Below are 21,315 nucleotides of genomic sequence, written 5' to 3'. Positions count from 1 at the left end.
TACCAGTCAAATCCTTCTATGGCTCAAACCACCACCAGTTGGAGGTAGTGGCAGCACAACTGGAGCAGCACATCGCTCGCTTCAGCCGGACGCCGACCTGCGCTCGGCCGCGCCCCACTCTCCTCGGTCCGGCCGCCGCCTGGCATGTGTTCACGCGCCAGGCGGACGCGCTGCGCACGGCCGCCGCCAGCCCGGGCCTGCAGCTGATGGTGTTCGGCTGTGAGGAGCGCGCGCCCGGCGGCGGCGGCCGGCGCGTCTATCTCGTCTGCCACCCCAACGTCTTCTGGCGGTGTGATGTGCAGAAGCAGCCCGAGCACCGCTGCACGTACGAGGTGATCCGGCAGGGCGTACCTTGTAAGCTCTATCTGGACCTGGAGTTCGACAGGACATTGAACGCTGACCGGGATGGCGATGCTATGGTGGACCTGTTCATCAAGATGATCGCGGCAGCAGTAGACCATCTGTTCCAGATCAAGTGCACGAGACGCGATGTGGTCGACCTGTGCGCCTCGTCGAATAAGAAGTTCAGCAGGCATCTCATATTTAATAGCAAGGGTTTAGTGTTTAAAGATAATAACCATGTTGGAAATCTAGTCAAGGACATCTGTGGCGCGGTGAAGGCCTGTCTGTTGCATAACAGAACGGAAGACTTAACGCGTTTGGGATTGCAGGAATTTAGTAAAGATGAACTGAACACTCTTAGGGTGACATCCAGCTCTGAGCACAGTCTTTTCTGCGACGAATGTGTGTACACAAAAAACAGGAACTTCCGAGTGTACAAGTCATCAAAATTCGGCAAAAGGCGGCCGCTTGTAAAATCCGTGCACAACCAATACACCCCACATCAGTCCAGCAAAGTCCCTCGCGACCCTCGCAACAACTCCTCGGACGAGGCGTTCTTTCTCGAATCGCTGGTGTCCTACATCGAAGGCGACCCCGAGCCGCTGGTCCACCATAGGCGGAGCGACGCCGCCGCCCCGACGCGGCCCCTCCCCGCCGGCCCACCCGGCGACAGTGTGGACGGCGGCGGCGGCTCGTGCTCGCCCTACCCGGAGATCGACCGGTTCGTGCGCGGCCTCGTTGCGCCGGGCGGCGTGCGGCGCTGGACCTACTTCGCCGACTCGGAGCGCGTCGTGTACGACATCGTCGGCTATCGCTTCTGCCAGAACGTCGGCCGCTGGCACCGCAGCAACAACATCATCGTGGTCGTGAACGTGCGGGAGGCAAGCTTCTACCAGAAGTGCCACGACCCAGCGTGCCAAGGCTTCCGGTCGGACGAGCGGGCTCTGCCGGGCCGTCTGCTGCCCTGGCGTCGCCTGGACGAGTGGGACGGCGACGAGGCCGGCGCGTTCCCCGACTGCGGCGCCACCGACTCGGAGATGGCGTCGGCCGCCTCGCTGGCCGAGCCGGCGCCGGCCGGGAGGCACGCGACGACCGCCCCTGGTGCTGTGTTCCCCGACTGTGGTGTTCAGGACTGGGAGCTGCAGGAGGCAGGCGAGTTGCCAGAGCCGGTCACCGCCCCAGCTGCAGAACCGAACACCGGCTCCGACAGGAACATCTCCAGTGACTGGGATGATCTGCCCGACGTTTGGGACGAGGACCCCGACGTCCGGGAGGACGTCTCCGGTGTTTGGGACGATCTCGACCTCTCTGAAGTCCGGGAGGACCTCCCTGACGCCCGTGACCATCTCACTGAGGCTCAGGGTACCCTCGCAAACCTAGGGACCGATGTCCCAGATGACCAAAGCTACCTCCCCGACGTCTGGGACGATATCCCTGATGGAGATCTGTCCGAGTGCTGTACATAAGCCGCTGCTATTGCGTGCTGCTGCTTACGCGTGATGAAAATGAACAACGGCACGTGGCCTACTCCATTGGATGGCATTTTCGTTATAACTTACTACCCGTTCTTTCACGATTAGACCTCACGGAACGCCGCATGCTCGCCCGATTATCTGGTTGTCCATAGACTACTGGCACCGATATGGCCTGCAGTATCTGTATGTATATATCGAGTTTGCAAGGACGGACAGCGTCATGTGCATTGTTTCCTTGCTTCTGCCTTCAACTGGCATTGTGATACTGTCAGCGTGTCTGTTTTACTCCGTCAGTGGTGTATCGTAAATTTCCCTGTCGTCTCCCAGTACGCAGTCATATATTGGAACCATATTGTGATGGAGCGCCTACATTATTGCAAAATATTACTTAGTGCCTACTTTGGCCTTAGGGACTCCGTTATATTGTTTGATAATAACAAACGTTCCGTGTCACCGGCAGCTGGAAATGTATATTTGCATACAGACTTAACGGCACCGAATCTATCAGAATAGTCGCAATACGCATATTTGCGCTATAAAGCAGCGCAAAACGTATAACGCCAGTAGTAACTCCACACGCCCGGGATAACGCACTCGCCTTCCTTCAGCCTACGGAAAATTTAACTTACGACCCCGTCTCACGACCTCCTACGCATATGTAATGATAAATGTACACCGTTCTCCAGGAAATATGAGCGGCGTGAGGTGACGCCATGACATGATCACTACCTAGTTCACGGATCGCGCTCCATAATCTTATGGCTACAGTGGTGCCGCCGCCGACACGCACTCTGTCCACCGCACTTGCTGCCTCACGCCGACCTCCGTCCCGCCGCCTGACGTCGCTTCAGGCGCTCCCCGCAGCTGCACTGCTGCCGGCGCGCTCCCCATACTAGGTCGGCACCCACTCGTCTGAAAGAAGAGCGCCTTTCGGAAGCCCCCAGCGATTTTTCCTGGCGCTGTGACGGCGGTGCTCGTGGTTGCCACGATCGCCGGCTCGGGCGATCACTGGAAACCCAGCTGATTCCGGTGGTTCTCCACCTCCGGCAGCGCGCGGAAGGCGAACGCGCACTGCACCTTGCAGACGTGGTCGTTGAGGATGTCCTCGGGCGAGTAGCTGTTCGCCAGGTGGAAGCAGTTGTCGATCTTCAGCGACTGGCACACCGGCTGGAAGCAGTTAGGAAAGTCAGCACTCGTTCCAGTTAACACGATTTTGCCATGTCACCCTTCGGATGAACACGCGCGCGCACACAAACACAACAGCAATAGTGAACAGGACCTCAAGGCCGAACTGGTGTTGGCCTAGTTCAGACCAAAACGCTTCACGCATTGGTAATACATACATTGGCACTTGGACGTGCTCAAATTCGCCCAGCTTGACGGCAGTTGTGGCGATACTTACTCCCTCTTTAGTGCAGGTGCACATGACGCAGGGCGAGACGCGCTCGGCCGAGCCGATGTCGATCGTCAAGCTTCCCACAGAGCAGCTGACGCGCTCCTTCCACAGGTCCAGGTCGATGCTCTTCATGCTATCGCAGTTCACGCGAGGGTTCCTGGAACAGTGTGCTCGTGTCACAGCTGGCAAATATTTGTCAAGCCTATATTACATGTGTGCGTGACGTTTGAACTCGGGATTAGCCTCATAGACCCTCCCCCCCCCCCCCGCATTCGTGAGCATGCAAGCACTCGATTCCAGCAATCGCACGAACTTTCACCCGGCGGAAACTTCACCAGATGCCACAGGGCCGGTCGGCCTCCACAGCGGGCATGCACTTACAGGAACGGGTCCGGCAGGTCGAACAGCGACCTCTGCACGACGTCCACCTGGTCGCAGTTGTCGCAGACCATCTTGGAGAGGGTTGACTTCCTGATCTCCGCCAGCTGCGCCTCGGTGAACCGCACCAGAGGGTCTTCGTTCTCGTACCTGCCGAGGACGCGGTGGCGTATGTCCTGTGCCAAACGCTGAACACAATACCGGATCTCTGACATGGCTGGGGGAGAACTGCACGCTGTTTTTTTTTTATTCCACAGTTTATTTCATAGCGAGCTCAGTCATTGCTCATGATCTTGTTGACGGAAAGTCGTATTGGTTGGGCTTGGAGGTTCTGTCGATGTTTGACCAAAGCTTCCAAGCGAGTGATCGCGTGGCCCAACAGTTTTTGCTTTCTGAACTGTACTGGTTCGGACGCCTGCCAGTCTCCTGTAGAGACCATCACAGGCGGCTGCCAGCCGGCACCGGGGCGACCCCGCCGCCCTCGGGTCAGCAGCGGCGAGCACCGCTCCTGGGTCGCCGGGCGGCAGCGCCCGGACAGCGGCTCACCAGAAGCGGTCGCAGCGCTTCAGGGCCCTGAACTGGATGCCGATGATGCAGCCGAAGGTGGGTCCGACCAGGCCGCCGTGGAGCGGCGTCTCGGCCAGACCGCCGGTGAAAAGATCTGCGCGGAGGCGGGTGGCGGGTCAGCTCAGGCGCGCGCGGGCGGCAGCCCCACCCCTCCTGTGCCCCCCGTCCGAGGGCGACACGGGCGATGTTTCACAGGGCTTGTGAAAAGACTAGACGAAAGACTTGTCCAGTCATTATGAATTGCTCGGAACCGGCACGCGGCAACCCGACGATCCGAAAATCCTCGGTTGCATGTTCGCTGGCACGGTTACTCACGGTCACCCAACACGGTAACACGCACGCAACTCGGCGACGATCCCCACTGCAGGTCAGACTGAGAAGGTACCTACCGATGTCGTCGACTTGCGAGTAGGTGCGCCGCAGCCTCTCCAGGATGGGCGGCGATATCTCGCGGGTCAGGTCGCTGAAGGACCTGGCGTGGGTCAGGTTGCAGAGCGAGCGGTACTGGTTGTACGGCGCCAGGCCGTGGTCTCGCCCTGTGACAGCAGAAGCCGCGTTAGCACTCGCCCGCAGAGGTCCAAGCACGACCAGTGCAGTTGCAGCTGGAGAACGGAAATGCTCATAGATTATGGAACCAGTCAAAAGCGAATCATCATATCGGGGTGACGAGGCTACGTTGCTTATCACTCTGGCACATTTGAGGGTGAATTTTAAGACCGAGTAGGCACGTCTTTTTTGAGACAGGTAAGCCGGGGTCTCGCTTCGTATTCAACCGGATGGGCTCCAGCTCCCTGCCCCTCTTCCCCCTTCGCTGCCAGCCCTCCTCCTAGTTTCCAAAGGAAAAAAAATTAATCCGTGGGTAAAGTGGACGGCGTGAAAATAACGCTTAACTTTTGTCATTTTCTCTTGATTTGTTTCGCCTGGCTTAGCCTCCCCTACTGATTTCGTAAAACTACGTCCCCATAAGTCAGCATGTGCTCTTTCGTATGACTTGAGGACATCAACGCAGAAAAAGCGAAAATCCCAGCACGGCATTTCTCGCCTTAAGTGACGTTGACACGTCATCGTTTGCTTCTCGTACACAGCATTGTTATCCGAGTCTGACCCGCTGCATTTTGTCATCGGCGGCAGGTCACATCTCACCTCTCTGCAGGTTGAGTGCGACCAGGTCGAGGCCGGAGAAGGGCACATGTTTGTCCTCAAACAGATGGTTGGTGACCTCCTCGGTGATGAACTGGTCAAGCGTCTCCATGGAGGTGGTGGCCAGTCCGCGGATGACTTGGTCAATCATGCCCGGCTCGTACAGCGGGTCCGGGTTGAAGAACGTGTCCTTCAGCTGCGGAGCCATTCCGAACAGGCTTTATTTACGGACATTAGGGCACATTACATACGGGCATTAGGGTTATTTATAGCATGACTCGTTGGCCACGTCCCAACTATACGCCGACATCCCATGCAATGGATCACGGGCACGCGTGGAGGTCGTCGCGGCAGACGGGCCGCCCCGCCTGCACCGCCAGCAATAATGGGCCATCCCTGCTGGTAAGGTGTGTAGCTTTCTAGTTCAGTTGGGGTGGGGGATAAAGCCCCCCCCCCCCAACTTGGGCTCCAGATGCCAGGCTATGAGAAGAACTTGGACCAAATTCAGGGAGAACCGGCTTGTTGGTGTATTTTGGAGATAAGTTGATAAGTTGAGTAATTTGTCACTTTTCACTTTACTAGTTTATTACCTCCCCCCCCCCCCCACAACACATTTAACGATGCTGCGCCCCTGCCTATGCTGATCACTGACGGCCCTCACCTTGATGTCGGGCCCCTTGTGCTGGTACGCGTTGTCCATGCGGACCAGCTGCGGCTTTAGCAGCGAGTGGCCGAAGCGGAAGGCCGCCGTGGAGAACTCGTTCACGATGGACGCGTCGCAGTACGGGTCGTAACCTGGAACAGGAGGAAGGTGGGATTTGGCAGTCAGGTGGGATACATGTCCCTCCTTAGGTCGAAGTCAGCATCAGAGCTCACACTGTACTCTTGGCTGCTGGTCATGTACGCGTCGTCAGCCACTGGGAAAGGGCAGCAAAGCCAGCCGAGGCGGCGCGCAACGGTTATTCCGATCGCACGAGACCCAGCCTGTCAGCGTCCTGAGCACCACCGTCCTGTCCCCTCCCCCCCCCCCCCCCCCCAGCCGTGCCCCGCTCGCCCGCTCACCCTTGTGGTAGCCTTCGCTGTCCAGGTTCAGGCCGTACAGGTTGATGGCGTTCCAGCCGAGCACGCGCGGCAGGAACTCGTTGTAGGTGATGTGCTGGTTGAGGGCCGACAAGATGCGCCGGCCATTCTGGAACAGCTGCTCGTCGTTCCAGTGTGGGTTGATGCGCTTCAGGTAGTCGACGATGCGGTTGTGCTCGCGCATGAGCAGGGTGTGCATGACGGCCAGGCCGGGCTGCTCCGAGGCGCGAGTGTCACCTGTGGGCACGACACCGGTCAGACGGGGCTAGGTCAGACGGGGCTAGGTCAGACGGGGCTTGGTCAGACGAGGCTAGGTCAGACGGAGCTAGGTCAGCTCACCTGGTACACAGAACTGTTTGCAACAACTGCACACCAAGTGCCGCCACACTGCGCAGTAACTGTGCTACAGATTAGCAACCAAAGTAGCGTCACAAGGCAAGTACATCCGTTTCAAGAATGCGGGTTGTTCCCCATTGATATTTGGATCAAACGCTCCTGAGTGAGTGTGCACCCTTGTTACAGATGTTAGTCGGCGTCCCACCTCACCAACACTCCCCTTGGTAAGAATCTGAGGTCTAGTCCCCCCCCCCCTGCCATTTCCACCCACCACATCCCCGCCATCTCTACCCACCACCGCTCATCGTCTACCGCCCCCGCCTCATTACCGTCCACTTCCGCTGAAGTCCTGCCCACTGACCGCCGCTAACGCCCCCGCCCATTGACCGCCGCTGAAGCCTCGGTCACTGACCGCCAGTGAAGCCTCAGTCACTGACCGCCAGTGAAGCAGACGCCCGAGTTGGACTTGCACTCCTCGTTTTGTGGGCGCTCTCGAGCGGCAGCAGGTCCTTGCCGCGGATGGGGTGGCGCGTGGCGTTGAGCCGGCCGCCGACGAAGCTGCGCAGCTGGCGCTGCTCGCACTTGTCCGAGCCGTACGTGTGCGACGCGTCCACATACGCCGTCACCTGATTCATCTGCTCCCGGTAACCTGTCGGCCGGGGCTGGTAACTGACGACGAACGCGCCGTCACCTGATTCATCTGCTCCCGGTAACCTGTCGGCCGGGGCTGGTAACTGACGACGAACGCGCCGTCACCTGATTCATCTGCTCCCGGTAAACTGTCGGCCGGGGCTGGCAACCGACGACGAACGCGCGCTGCTGTTTACGTCAGGCACGTTGGCTCATGCATATTCGCAAGGCCGCTCATCACGTGGGACTGCTGGTTATTTGCTAAGAGACCCTTAGGGCAATGGATACTTTCTCCCTTTTATGGCCGCGAAGTCGAGATTCCACGTACGTTTAGTTTTGCTTCAGCGGACCCAAGCTATTGAAAGACTATTAACAGATATCTATCGCAAATCTAAGCAGTGCAAAATAACTGGAAAACAAAGATGCGTCTCTACATGATATTCACTAAAAATTACAGAATCATGCCTGAAATCAGACTTAAGTTGGAGCTTCCAACACCTTTGAAGTAGCTCATAGCGTTCAGTACTTCCCGCTACCCAGCTACAGCCCGTCCCTACCGGGGCAGTTCTGTGTTCCGGCACCACTGACCTAGCGTGAGCTGTCCGGGCATGGAACGCGTGAAGGGCAGGCAGAAGAGCTGGCCGTTGGTGACGTTACGCCGCGGGAAGTAGGGGTCGTTCTCAGGCACAGAGATCGGCATGCACTCCGGGTGGATGGTGAGCGCCGCATCACACCGCCGGCAGTCCAGGATGCTGCAGCGGCGCAACGCGTGAGACGACGGCAGCTGGCGGGACGCCCTGCTTCACCCGCGCCGCAACATCAGCACATTCGATAGCCGTCGCCATGCCGCGCGCCTCGCCCGCCATGGACACCACTCGCTTTCCCAAACACGGAGGCCATAGACTCTCATCTGGGGCAGTCTGACGCAATGCTAGTGGCACGTGACGTGCCTCCCCCCCCCTTCCTTTCCGGCACCATCAGGTCCGCCGGGGCGCTCACCTCTCGCCGAAGCCCTTGTTAACGGGCGTGAAGGTGATGTCGTGGTCGATGAACTGACCCCACTGCATGATCATGAGGTTGTAGCGCACGTGCGGCGCCGACACGTCGTTGTGGATGTTGACTGAGATGAGGCGCGGCGACGGCAGCGGGTTGCCCGCCACGGACCGGTCCCTCGGCGCCATCAGACCTGCCGACGTCACGCGACGGGGGACGTCACAGACGTACAGTGCTATCCCGCTGAGTCTGGGCCAGCGCATGGCGGCGGGGGGGGGGGGCGTCAGGCCACTTCTGGGAAGTAATAATTATTTCACTATCCCCTGGAGATAGCGTCAACAGCGGGCAATGCAGGATGATCATGTAGTCACAGTCCTTTCATTATATCATCATATCATCACATCACATCACATGGTCAAAGTCCAATGCAGGATGATTACAGTGGAGGTCGCTCGGTTCAAGTGTCATACCAACACTGTAGTGGAGAAAGACGTCTGTAATATGACAAAAATCCTTGAATATGTGTGAAAGGGGGCTTCAAGGTACTGCAGGGTTTATGGGCAATAGTTACATCAGCGGTACCCGTAACATCTGCCAAGCACGGCTGTTCTTGTGATAGACAAGATAAGCCTTAAGCTCCTGGCTTTTCAGGATTATAAGTTCAGCATTCTTATCCACCAGTTATCAACCCTCAATATCGATAATTGTCGGCATAAGAACTGATCTCGCAATGACAGTGGCTATTGCGCATTCTAAAGCCTCTTCCTCGTGCGAGTGGAATGGTTTCGTCCAACGCCCCTCTTGAACAGCAAAAACAAATGTTTCTTGGAGCCTACAGTTCAGTTCAGTTCAGTACAGTACAAACTGCAGCTCAGTCGCTGGGCTTCCGCAGCAGCGACGGCCTTGCAATACAGCAGGTCAATGCCCAACGCATAGCGTCGTGCCGCCGCCAGCAATGACGAAACTACCTCTGATGCAACGATACCGGCAAACAGCTGCCGCAAAGCCAACAATGACCTCCCATTCGTCCATCAGTTTGCAGGCGTGCCATGAGTGCTGCGGTGGAAATGTGGTTCAGTGCACTGGAGCGCGGCCAGGTATGGAACTTATTGTCCGCATAATTTGAGGTAAATACCTCATCAACATTCGAGGTGTGACCAATCGCGGCTGTGACTTCGAGCGTTTCTAGCAGTGCGCGGTAGATTCTATCGGCGTTTGGGGGAAAACCGCCGCTGAATGGGGACTCGCAGACAATCGCGTTTTAAAACGTACGGCGCTGAACAAAAACCAACCATCATATCTGGGTGTCTCCGTAGCTCCGCGCCTTCTTTTCACGCAAGCATACATTTGCACATAAAAGACAAATGTATCGAACAGTCAAAAACTCGTTGGCAGTACCATCCAAGACCCCGAAGAACCACTGCCGGCCAGTTGCACAACCACGCATTCAGTTTCGCCGGGTCATCCTGAGCGATTCCACTGAATACGGTGAAACCCAAGCTCCGCGGTCACAGTGACCGACCACACGTGACGGGGTCGGTCACGCGAATGCTGGTGACCAGCTGCCGTAAGCAGGCACCATCCCTCCACCCCTCCGCCGGGCCCGGTCGGGTCCCGCTCCGGGTCCCGCTCCGGGTCCCGCTCCGGGTCCGTTCCCCTCACCGTCCGAGTAGTGCGGGCGCACGAGCCGGTTCAGGGCGCGCACGCCCTTGCCGAAGCCGGGGTTGTTGAGGTTGTTGCACCAGCCGGAGGCCGTGCGGAACTTGGACGTGTGGTCGCAGGGCAGCGTCTGGTCGTCACACTCGAACACGCTCGGGATCTCCATCACGTCCGAGACGTCGATGTTGGGCAGCACCTGGACCAGCTCGTGGATGTCGCGCGGCGCCACGCTGCCCGACTCGCGGTCCTTCAGCTGGTTGCTGCACGGTAGAAACGGAGGCAGACGGGTCATTGTGACGAAAACACGCACTCACGCCCGCGCGAGCGAGCACACACGCACGCACGCACGCCAACACCAGCATAAGCAACTACGCACGCACACACGCACGTGTGCACGCATGCTGGGACCAGAGACAGTTTCCTGTGATGACAGTTAAACTGCAGGTGCGGTGAATCGGTCGGATACCACGGGTGGTTTGCCTGGTGTGGTTCAGTGAAACAGTGCGCTCTCACACTTATCCGCTCCGGGCGATGTCTAGCCTAGGCCAAAAGAGGGAGAAAGCAGGCACAAAATCCGCGTGCGCAGTAGCCGCACAATTTCATTCCTATTCACTAAGTCCCATCTCACCCGTTCAAGAAGTTGTTGATGAATCGCTGCGAAGCGAACTGCAGCACCATGGAGGTGTTGGATATGTCCTGCGCCTGCCGCTTAGGTCTCATGAAGGCGTAGGCAGAGCCGATGGCAGACTTGGGATCGGCCGCCAGATCTGCGAATAGTTCAGCGTGCTGATCTGTCTAATTCGCATGCTGCATCCTCTAGATACGGAAAGGGACGAGTTGCTCTAATGTCTAATGATCCAAGTTCCGTGGTGAAGTGCTCCAGTTTTAATGGTCCAAGCCTAATCATGTTATTTCGGTCAAGGTCTTATGGTTCAATTGAGAATTTGACGTCCAGGTGAATACCATCTGGCAAGTAACATTTCTGAGACCGTGACAAGTAAGAAAATAACGGTGCATCGTCATTTGCAATGGCTGACGGCATTTGATCTATTACACATGTCTTGCGAGCAAATTTTGTCGCGTGTCGTGTGAAAGCACTGGACAATAACATATAAATGCGTTTATGTATATATATATATATATATATATATATATATATATATATACACAACCGTCAGTCACTTTTGGAAACTTGCGATTCTTTTTTATTCATCGATAGGTAATGGTACGTTTAGGACCGAAATCTGTATCTAATAAAGTTCCTCAATCACGTAGGCCACGTTACATAGGTTCGTAACCTTTCCTATGTTAACCAGGGCGTACATTCTCAGCATGATTTTACGATGTCTTGGCCTACGTGTGCCGTTTTTGCTTTAGAAAGTCCAATTTGTTCCCAAGCACAGGGATGTCGTTTTCTATCTCGTTTGGGGGCTAAAGACCCCAACTTGGGCTCTAGCTCCCTCCCCAACTTTGGGAAGAAAGCGGACAAAATCCAGTGAGAAATAGGTTTGTTAGGATATTTGGGGTCAGTTTGGGTCATTTTAAACTGCCCAGTCTCCCGTTCCACCACTACCCCACCCCCCACCCACTCATTTTGCTTAACTACGCCCCTAACCCAGCATTAAGGTCTGCCTGACCTTCGTAACTCGAGCACTTACTTTTGCTGTGTAGGGGCAGTTTGAATCTGCGCGCTTGAAGACCTGTTTTCGTTATAGCTAAGGCTACCACTTACTTGTTTTATATTTTCACTCTTACATATTGAAATACCTTACCACTGACTGCGTCCCTGAAAGCCCTCGAAGACGGCGCGATAGCTACGCTTTCTTAAACGAAGTGTTCCACATTTGCATAGGGTTTTCGACTGAAATAGTCATCTTGAAGATCTTTCGGTGCAGCTCACAGCCGCGCCCTCCCTAAGACCTAAAACCCTCTAGTTCCTGAGCTATACGCCCGCGAAGATGTGCAAACTATCGCGTGCAGATTATGTCAAGGCCATTCGGCATACATGACGCCATAAAAACGTCATTCAAATCCTGTCACTCCATTGGTCATGCGGATTTCAAGGCCAATGATAATAGAGTTGTCGAGTCGTTCACATCTGGCGTTCATGAATACGATTTCCAAGTATAAAGAACGTCGATTGGCTCTCAATCCATGTTTTGCAGGCTACGCAAAGTTCAAACACAACTCAAATTTTGTGCTACATAGTACAAGAAGTTAGACATGGTTACTGGTCATTATGGAAATAAGACTTACAACTGAATGAATTGAGAATGGCACCATAACTGAGCATACGAATACAAGTAAACACCATACACACACGGAAAAATATGCAATCAGACCACGAGAAAGAGCCGAGCACTATCATATGACGATAATTGGTTCATCAAACGCGTCCAGCACCGCTACGGCGCCACGGTCACCTCTCAAGAGATTGCAGTACTACAAGTTAGTGCTAGGGTGGCAATTCCGCACGGCTAGTTTGAGAGCACCTCAGCGTCACACAAACGTGACGCAATCAAGCAATGACGTAGTGCCGAGCATGTTAACTTTATAGATAAACTGTATTTTCTAAAGCAGTTTTTACCACTTAAAAGCATACCACTAGCTGCAAGTGAGCTTATTCCATCATGTCTGATGCTTACCTCAATATCTTAAAATGCGGAACATTTCCCTTAAATAACCTAGCACCGAATATGTTTGCTAAGCATGCGCAATATGCTTCATCTGCTGCGCTAAGACTTACGACGGCTGCATTACACCCTTTTCTGCACCCTCCGAAATGGCGCCTTGGGTTGGCATCCATGCCCGGTGCGGGTTAAGGTATGTACGCGGCAGAAAATGTCGGTGCATGATGGATGATCGACGAGATTTAGATATCCCTCAACGATAGTCCCCGGTTGGTGCACGGCCGGCACTGACTGTTACCGTGCGGCCGACTAGGAGCGACGGCTGGCGGCGCCGGCTCGGCGCTGCGCCCTACCGTTAGCCGGCATGAAGCCACCCGGCTTTCGTGACGATGTGGCCCGCCTCTTGACCGGCACATACAGAGTGTCACATCCGGCGGTACAATGCACAATTCATAGTAAGTTGTGTAATGGAGGAAACGTGCTCTTGCATGCCCACTACTCATGCGTCGCCAAGAACCATTGCAGACGGTCAGTATGTGGCGTGATAGCGGTGGTGATGTCCGACATGATGTCCCAGATCTGCCCGCGGCCTTGGTACCATCACATGCGTGCAGGCCTGCAGCCGCTACCGGGGCGGCGGCCATGGCGCCGCCCACTTCAGCGAATTGTCTGCACGGCCCGGCGGGAGGCGGCGCCGGCGCGGCTGGTGAAGAGCGCTGCCAGGCACCGGTGCTGGCCCATACAGGAGCGCTCGGCGGCCCGGCTGCCCGCTGTGCTACGCTCACGTCGTCCAAAAGTGGCGGCATTGACTGGTTCGTTTCGGCCCGGAAAGAGGTGCCACAAAGGGTGGCCGTGAGCGGGAGACTCCGTGACTCTGCTCGCTGATCCGTTTCACAGACACGAGGAGAGAACAAAAGCCCGGATGTGATGGATGTTAGGTGACCTGTCACCATGAGTGATGTCCACGCCCTCACATGCACATGCCGTGCAACCAGTGGGAAGTTAGTCAGGCCGTTAAGTCAGCACGGGGACCAGTGTCCGGTCAGCCAGTCAGCGGTCACCACAGGAGCAATCAGCGATGTGCCCATAGCATTTTGTGATATTTGAACACACCTGAAGGCGCGGTCTACCCCAAACAGGATCGGCACTTGGCACTCCATGTGGTCCTTTAGCCCGGCACATCCACTGGTTGCGTCATTGACAGGAAGTGTGCGTGTCTGGTCCGTTAGTCAGCAGTGAGCTGCCGTTTCCGGGTCAGGCTGGCAGTGCCAAAGACGAGTGAGTGGGTCGCCGCTGGGTGCTGGTGGCGGATCCATCGGTCACTGGTGGGTGCTGGTGGCGGATCCATCGGTCACTGGTGGGTGCTGGTGTCGGGTCCATCGGTCACTAATGGGTGCTGGTGTCGGGACCATCGGTCACCAATGGGAGCTGGTGTCGGGTCCACCGGTCACCAGTGGGTGCTGGTGTCGGGTCCACCGGTCACCAGTAGGGACAGCGTCAGGTCCACTGTTCACCGAAAAGTACTAGTGACGCGTCGGGCCGTCAAGGATGGTTGCCTGTGTCGCGTCGTAGTCACCGTTGGGTTCGTGTGTCGCGTCCGAGTCATCAGCAGCACCCACGTCGGTCGGCGCCGCCACGTCCCTACTCACTCTCATTGTACAGCTTCTCCTCGTGGGTGCGTAGCGTGCTCCACGCGGCCTGGCCCACCTCGACCGAGTCGAAGAGGAGCGCGATGGCCTCCTGGAACACGCGCGAGTTGGGGTCGCCGGCCTGGCGCGGCCGGCGACGCACCAGCGCGCGCACCATCTCTGGCACCGCTGCAACGTCCGAACGTCGCGTGGGTCACGTCAGGTCACGGCGTCGTCCGGTTAGTGGGTTAGTGGCGCCGAAGGCCGCCTGGTGCACTCCACGAGGGACCAGATGGCGGCCGGTCACTGGCGTCAGACAGCAAGGGACCGTTTTGTTCATACGGGGGGCAGTGGCTTTAACGGTTGCGGGGCATGCCGGGCTCAGTAGCTCTCTTTGTCGGGTTAGAAAGCGTCTGTCATAGCACAACGAAAGCGAGGGATTTTACTCACAGGCGCAGCAGCACCGATCATCACTCGCCCGCGTGTCGGATGCTGCCACTGTGCACTCAGTCAGTCTCCTGGCACCTGGCCTCGCAGCACCCACTGCAGCGGCGCAGTGGCCCCGCCGCCCGGCCGTCTGCACACTCACGGGCCTCGTGCAGATTCCACTCGGTGTGACGCATCTCGCCCAGGTCACGCTTGGCGCGCTCGATCGACTGGTGCAGCATCTCGTCGGGCACGACGAAGTTGGGCGACAGCTGGCGCCAGCGGTCCAGGTTGATGCGACCGATCATGCCTTTGGCGCAGTCCATCCGGGCGTTCCTGCCGGCCGGCGGGGCGCCAGACTGAGCGGCGGAGACCGACACCCGGCCCACTGAGCGTGACGCCATCATCCGGCGAGCGTAGGCCTTGGGACTCGGCAAATTTGGCCGTGTAGCTGGCTAGCTATCGCAACACGCGCCGCACCAGCCTCAGACCGGGTGTCCGGAGTCGTCATCGACCGCGGTGTGGTCTGGCGAGGATAAAGAGCGAAAGGGTGCAGTAGCGCAATCCTAACAGGCAGGGAACTGGCAGCCAGTTGTGAGCGCCGGTGCATCGACAGGCTCGTGGCGAGCACACTCACAGGAACTCGTCCGATTGGAGCAGCACGGTGGGCTGCATGTAGTCGATGGCGTCCGCGTTGTCGCAGATGATCCGCGCCAGCGACGTCTTCCGGATCTCGGCCAGCTGGTCTGCAACGGCACGTCCCTACGTCAGGCCCGTCGCCAGCTATACGCGATGCGGCGCATTAGGCGCCCCTGGAATGCATCTCGCCAATCCTGTAACACATCGCACCGATGCACGGCCATGCCGGCAGGACGCCCCTGATGCAATACCATAAAAGGCCACTTAGTCACCTCTCCGGTGACGTCATGGATCATCTTTTCCGTGACGTCCGCGAGTTCTACCACACTGCAGTGTGCGTCCCAGTACGTGAAAGGCACGCCACGCCAGCTTGAATGCGCGTCATGCTAATCAGCAAGAACAAACTGTTTTTGGTGCGCGCTGGAAGGGCCGCGTCACATGGAATCCACCAAGTCACCACATTTCGTGCGACAGATCTGATAGGCGGCACGTCTCGGTGTCAACACCACGTCATCAGGGCCGGCAGCAGCCGAGCGAGCTGGGCAGCCGGTCGGCGGCGGCTCTTCGAGTCTCTCACCTCTGGTGAATGACGAGGGCGGCACGTCGTTTTCGTACCAGTAGCGGTCGCCACGCTTCAGGTAGTGGAACTGGCGGCCGATCAGGCAGCCAAAGGTCGGGCCGACGAGCGCCCCGACATTGGCCGTCTCGGCCAGGCCGCCCGTGAACAGGTCGATGTCGTCCACGTGACTGCGGCGCGGCCGCGGTGTTACGGCTTGAGGCGCCCAGGAGACGACGGAGGAGGCGGGCGGTGTCGGCCGCCGCCCCCGCCACAACGTCGCGCACACGGGATAACGTGGCTTATCACTCGAGTTTCAACAAAACGGTTTGCAGCCCTCTTAAAGAGCACCTCGGCCCATTTGTCAGTTTTTCGTTATTGGGCATGTGGCAATGACTTGACCTACGCTATGACCTGACATGTTACGGAATATAGAATTTCATCACAATCTTCATGTCAAACCTGCTCTGAGGATTCCAGAACAAGTCCATCTAATGCGATCTTGCTCACCACACACCCAGATAATGCTTACTGAAAATATTTCCCGGTGTACTCTGCACGAAGAACGAACTGAGAATGACTTGACAATTCGACTGATCGTTAACTATGCAGGACAGAACCCCTAGACTGGTCGCCTCCTGCACGCATGCCCCCGAGGAAGACATCATCCCCCGGTGTAAAAGACGCACCTGTAGACTCGCTGCAGGGCCTGGATGACGTTTGGCGCCATGGTGTCGCCGAGATCCTTGAAGCTTTTGGCGCGCTCCAGGCCGCAGAAGCCCTTCCACTCGTTGTAGCCGGCCACGCCATGGTCTCTGCCCTGCTGGATCAGCTGGGCGGCCAGGTCCAGACCGAACCCTGCCCAGACCGGCCGCGCAACATGTCTAAACGCACGCTCGGATGGTGGTGATAGGGGGGGGGGGGGGGAGGGGTGGGAGCAGAGGAGACCGACATGGTGAATGCTTTCACGCGAGACGTTTAGATGGATTAAAGAGTACCTATACAGATTCGTACTGATTGCACTCACCTCCTCATACGATCGGATCTGCACAAGTACCTGAATGTCTTGCGGCTGTGTCTCGCCACGCGTCACCGTAGGCTTATGCAATACAACCGAGTCACAAGCTCGGCACGTCACACGGTGAGGGAGCGTTTGTGTGTCACCCACAAATGGGCTGGTTTGTGTGATCTAAAATAAAAGCTAACTATTGACGTCGCATATGTTGGTGGAGATCAACGGTACCGGAAAAAGGCCCGCAAAACGGCAATCAGCTCTCACCGTCAGCCGAATCCTCAATTAGCTCTCACCTTCAGCCGAATCCTCAATCAGCTCTCACCGTCAGCCGAATCCTCAATCAGCTCTAACCGTCAGCCGAATCCTCAATCAGCTCTCACCGTCAGCTGAATCCTCGAACAGCTTGTTGGTCATGGCCTCCGAGATGAAGACGTCCTCAGCCATGGCCTTCTCGCGCACCAGACCCTCCAGGATCTGGTCCAGCCTGCCCTTGACGTACAGCTCGAACGGCGCGTAGAACGTCGACGTCAGGTCCAGCTCGTTGACCACGCGCTCCTGACGGACGGTGAGCAGTAGTAACTACATCAATTCGGGCCGTCCGCCACATGCTGGGGTAAAACGGTGCAGGTCAGACCGCACGCTGCTGCGCGGTGCATGCTGTTCGACTCATCCACCAAACGCTGCTGATGACCTCTGGGGGTCAGGTCACGTCCGGCTTACCAACGCCTGGTACGCTAAGCTTGATGGGAATGCAGCATGGTGCGCTATCTCTACTCTCAGCACGGAACGAGCCACGGATCCCCAGTGGTCGCTGCTTTCCCCGAGGGGAAAGGGAGCAGACGACCGCCGCCTCCCGAGGGGCCGCATCTGGTTACGAGTTCGTGAGCTGCGGTCGCTGGAGTTCGAAACAGGTCACTTGACCCACCTTGCCCGAGGCAGGTGGCGGTCGCCAACTGAAGCGTTTCTTCACCGAGTCTACACTATTTGTCAACTTCCTATCCTCTACCGCACCGCGAACCATGCATTGGGCAGGATCAAATTATGAAATAACCAGCTGGATGTTGTTAAACATTCACGACGAGGTTTTTGATGACAATCTCTGATGAGTTAGCATTAGTCATATTATTTTCGAAACTCCAACTGGTTTGACGCTACTGCATGTTGAAAACTGAGCCGCAAACCGCGGCAAATGACCTGAAAAGTTTTCATTTGAACGTCTGAAAGTGAGATCGCTTTTATAATCGAGTCCCTGCGCCACGCCCGACAGCCGGTGGCGCGCGTGTCGACTGGACACCCTGGCCTCTTTTCTCACGGCGTGACTGTCGACGCGCGGAGTCTCGACCGCGGCGCCCGAAGCGAGCCCCCGGACATGGGCACCGCTCCGCCGCACTCACGCCGTTCCGAAGCGCGATGCTGCTGCCCATCATGGAAGCGACGAAGCGGAGGGCCGAGGTGGCCACGCTGTTGGCCACGCCCGGGTCGATGTTGATGTCGTAGCCGGTGAAGTAGCCGGCCTTCTCCACCTCCAGGCCGTACTTTGAGACGATTCTCTGCGGTTGAGGACGTGGGGTGATCATGGAGCCGCCGTGTAAGCCATAAAGGCGGCGCTGGGAAGCCGTGGGACATTGTGTTCATGTGATAGAGGGTACTAACGAGTCTCAATTGCCGCCGCATGAGCTTGGACACGATTTTCAGACCATCGACATGCTGGGAAATAACCCGGATAAACTTTTTGACGGTCGCGTAACGTCGTCATTGCTCCAAGCACGGCCATCAATCCTCCCCGCAAATGGCTAGCGTTTAATAAACATGTGACCACATTCCAAACCCTGCAGTGTATAATGCAGCTGAGCCGAGGAGCTAACTCGTCTCACGGCTTATCCACATGGTTCACCTTCAGAGCTGCACCACCCAAAGGCATATACCAGCTTTCAGTGTGTGGGGGGAGGGATGCGTCGCCGTACCGGTGAGCCGTCACGCTTCACCCAGGAACTGGAGAGTGCGACGTCGCGGCTAAACGGATCGGTGAGGGCATTTATCGCACTGAGAGGCAGCACGGCGGCCGCTGAGCGAGTCCCAGCGCCCAGCACGCCGACGTGAACCGGCTAGAAAGCGGCGCCTAGAAAGTGTTTCCGATGGTGATGATGACGGATAACGATATGATCGTCTCGTCAGTGGCTAACTGTGTCGTTCCGCCCGGTCTCAGGTGACCAGGATGGCGCTGTCCGCCGCTGCGGACGCTCGGCGGCCGGGGTGAGCTCACAGTAGCTTACTGTGCCGTGCCGCCTGGGCTCAGGTGACCAGGATGGCGCTGTCCGCCGCTGCGGACGCTCGGTGGACCGAACAGCGGCCCAGGCTGAGCTCACAGTGACCAAATGTGTCGTGCCGCCCGGGCTCAGGTGACCAGAATGGCGCCGTCCGCCGCTGCGGACGCTCGGTGGACCGAACAGCGGCCCAGGCTGAGCTCACAGTAGCTAACTGTGTCGTTCCGCCCGGGCTCAGGTGACCAGGATGGCGCTGTCCGCCGCTGCGGACGTTCGACGGCCCGGGGTGAGCTCACAGTAGCTTACTGTGTCGTGCCGCCCGGGCTCAGGTGACCAGGATGGCGCTGTCCGCCGCTGCGGACGCTCGGCGGCCCGGGGTGAGCTCACAGTAGCTTACTGTGTCGTTCCGCCCGGGCTCAGGTGACCAGGATGGCGCTGTCTGCCGCTGCGGACGCTCGGCGGCCCGGGGTGGGCTCACAGAACACCGACAGCTGGCGCTCACAAGACTGGTGCTGCGGCGAACGGCCAGTGGGCCTCGCGATCACGTCTGTTGCACGTCGTGATGCCACTCCACAGCGCACAACGGCGTCACGTGGCTCATGTCCATAAGCGCGCTCGAGTCCGTCTCGGCGCCGTCAACTGCATCCAAATCGCTTTGCATGACATCGACTCCAACCGCGATTACGGATCACTGTTAGCAAATTTGGGTCGAGCCTGATTTGTACTGGACCAGAACGCAAACACCCGTGTTCTGACGTTGGGGCTCGGGAAGGACCAGCATTGGAGTTGGCCTTAGTGCAATTCCACTCGGCAATTATGACTTACTTTGCGTAGTAGCTGCAATTCATAGGAAGGTCGGAATGCGTTTTACGGAATCTCATGCCTCACTTAACGCTCAAATATGTATGCTGCATTTGGGTGCCTATTTCACTCCATAACAACATTATCCTCTGTGCGTTTCATTTATTTCCTAATAGACACTGGTCACGCGTAAAAAAGGACCCTTTCTGGGCATCCACAACTCTAACCGAGGCATCGCCTTTATGTTATTCCGACTCCATTCGCTTGGCCTTAATGGAATTGATCCCTACCTTGACTCTATTCTTGCTCTATTCTGGTTCCGGATGTCATCATCAATGCCAACAGGACTAAGCGCAAGTCATGCGGTCGGTAGCGCTTGCAAAAGACAGAGAACTAGGTGCATGTCAGCTCGCTTAGTTTGGAATTCGGATCTCCATGGAAGCGAGGTAACATCGCGTGACCGTCATGATTCGCTCTGTTGTTTGAGGTGCCACAGCCGGACGTGAGTATGCAAATCACAAGGTTCTGGCAGCTGCCTCTATTTCGTAACAAATATTCATGCTCATGGATTAGCAGCCAACCCCTTTCACATTTCGTTGGGAAATTGGCTGAAGACCAAATGATCTTCTTGTTGTCTTTTCTGATTTACACTGTGTATTTTAGTATGAATTTTTCAGTGGTGGCGCTTTCATTAAGCCACCTCAGGCACTGCCTCACCAAATTTTAGAGGCCAATTCAGCATCTTCTCAAAACTATTTGGTGACCTTAAGCTGTCCCAAAACTGCATGTTTACGGCATATTTCAACTTATCTAGATCTACGCCGGTTATAAAAACGCTGCAATTTTCTGTTAATTTTTCCGCAATAGCATGTACATGGCATATCACTATTTTAGTTGCATTTTGCTTTGAAATAATTCAGAAAAAACATAACCATGCCACACACACACACACACACACACACAAACATCAGCCTAAGGTATGCTTGAACCAGCCTAAGCCAAAGTGTTTGGCTAGATGTCCTGACCAGGAATCGACTCTTTGGGCGCAGTCGCTTGACATCACCACCTCTACTAGAAACTGATGAATGCCAACGTTTGTGACGTCGATACGAGTGGGCAGGACACGTGACTCATAGACCTGGAAGTCAGTTGAATACTTCATTCGTTTGAGAGCACGTGAAAAGACCAGTATGCACAGCCATACATCCGCCTGGATGGCGAGGTCCCGTGCCACTGCCTAAGTTACCGTAAAGGGCTGGCGCCGTCATTGATGTTTGCACGCATCTATGCACGTCTACATTTTAAGTATTTTTGCTGCACAAACACCGCAGAACGACGGTGTGCGTCTACCATACCAAAT

General features: G+C 56.5%; 1 protein-coding gene across 1 annotated transcript in view; it reads right to left on the bottom strand.

Moving 5' to 3' along the window:
* Positions 1-2,265: 2,265 nt before the first annotated feature.
* LOC119111803 (uncharacterized) overlaps positions 2,266-21,315 on the bottom strand; it is a 52,074-nt gene continuing 33,024 nt past the window's right edge. The window contains 21 exon segments of the mRNA XM_037235625.1: positions 2,266-2,984; positions 3,220-3,370; positions 3,595-3,741; positions 4,138-4,252; positions 4,548-4,694; positions 5,302-5,494; positions 5,960-6,093; positions 6,361-6,615; positions 7,152-7,194; positions 7,197-7,363; positions 7,933-8,096; positions 8,344-8,530; positions 10,000-10,256; positions 10,625-10,763; positions 14,276-14,443; positions 14,844-15,016; positions 15,318-15,426; positions 15,897-16,066; positions 16,565-16,733; positions 17,271-17,445; positions 18,285-18,440. Coding sequence (XP_037091520.1) covers positions 2,823-2,984; positions 3,220-3,370; positions 3,595-3,741; positions 4,138-4,252; positions 4,548-4,694; positions 5,302-5,494; positions 5,960-6,093; positions 6,361-6,615; positions 7,152-7,194; positions 7,197-7,363; positions 7,933-8,096; positions 8,344-8,530; positions 10,000-10,256; positions 10,625-10,763; positions 14,276-14,443; positions 14,844-15,016; positions 15,318-15,426; positions 15,897-16,066; positions 16,565-16,733; positions 17,271-17,445; positions 18,285-18,440 — 3,381 coding nt within the window. The 3' untranslated portion in view covers positions 2,266-2,822.

This window comes from Pollicipes pollicipes, unplaced genomic scaffold (assembly GCF_011947565.3).
Source record: "Pollicipes pollicipes isolate AB1234 unplaced genomic scaffold, Ppol_2.1 Scaffold_7261;HRSCAF=8764_pilon_pilon_pilon, whole genome shotgun sequence".
In the NCBI taxonomy this organism is placed as follows: Eukaryota; Metazoa; Arthropoda; class Thecostraca; order Pollicipedomorpha; family Pollicipedidae; genus Pollicipes; species Pollicipes pollicipes.
Note: the sequence above shows the minus strand (reverse complement) of the source record. Positions and strands in the feature narration are given on the sequence as shown.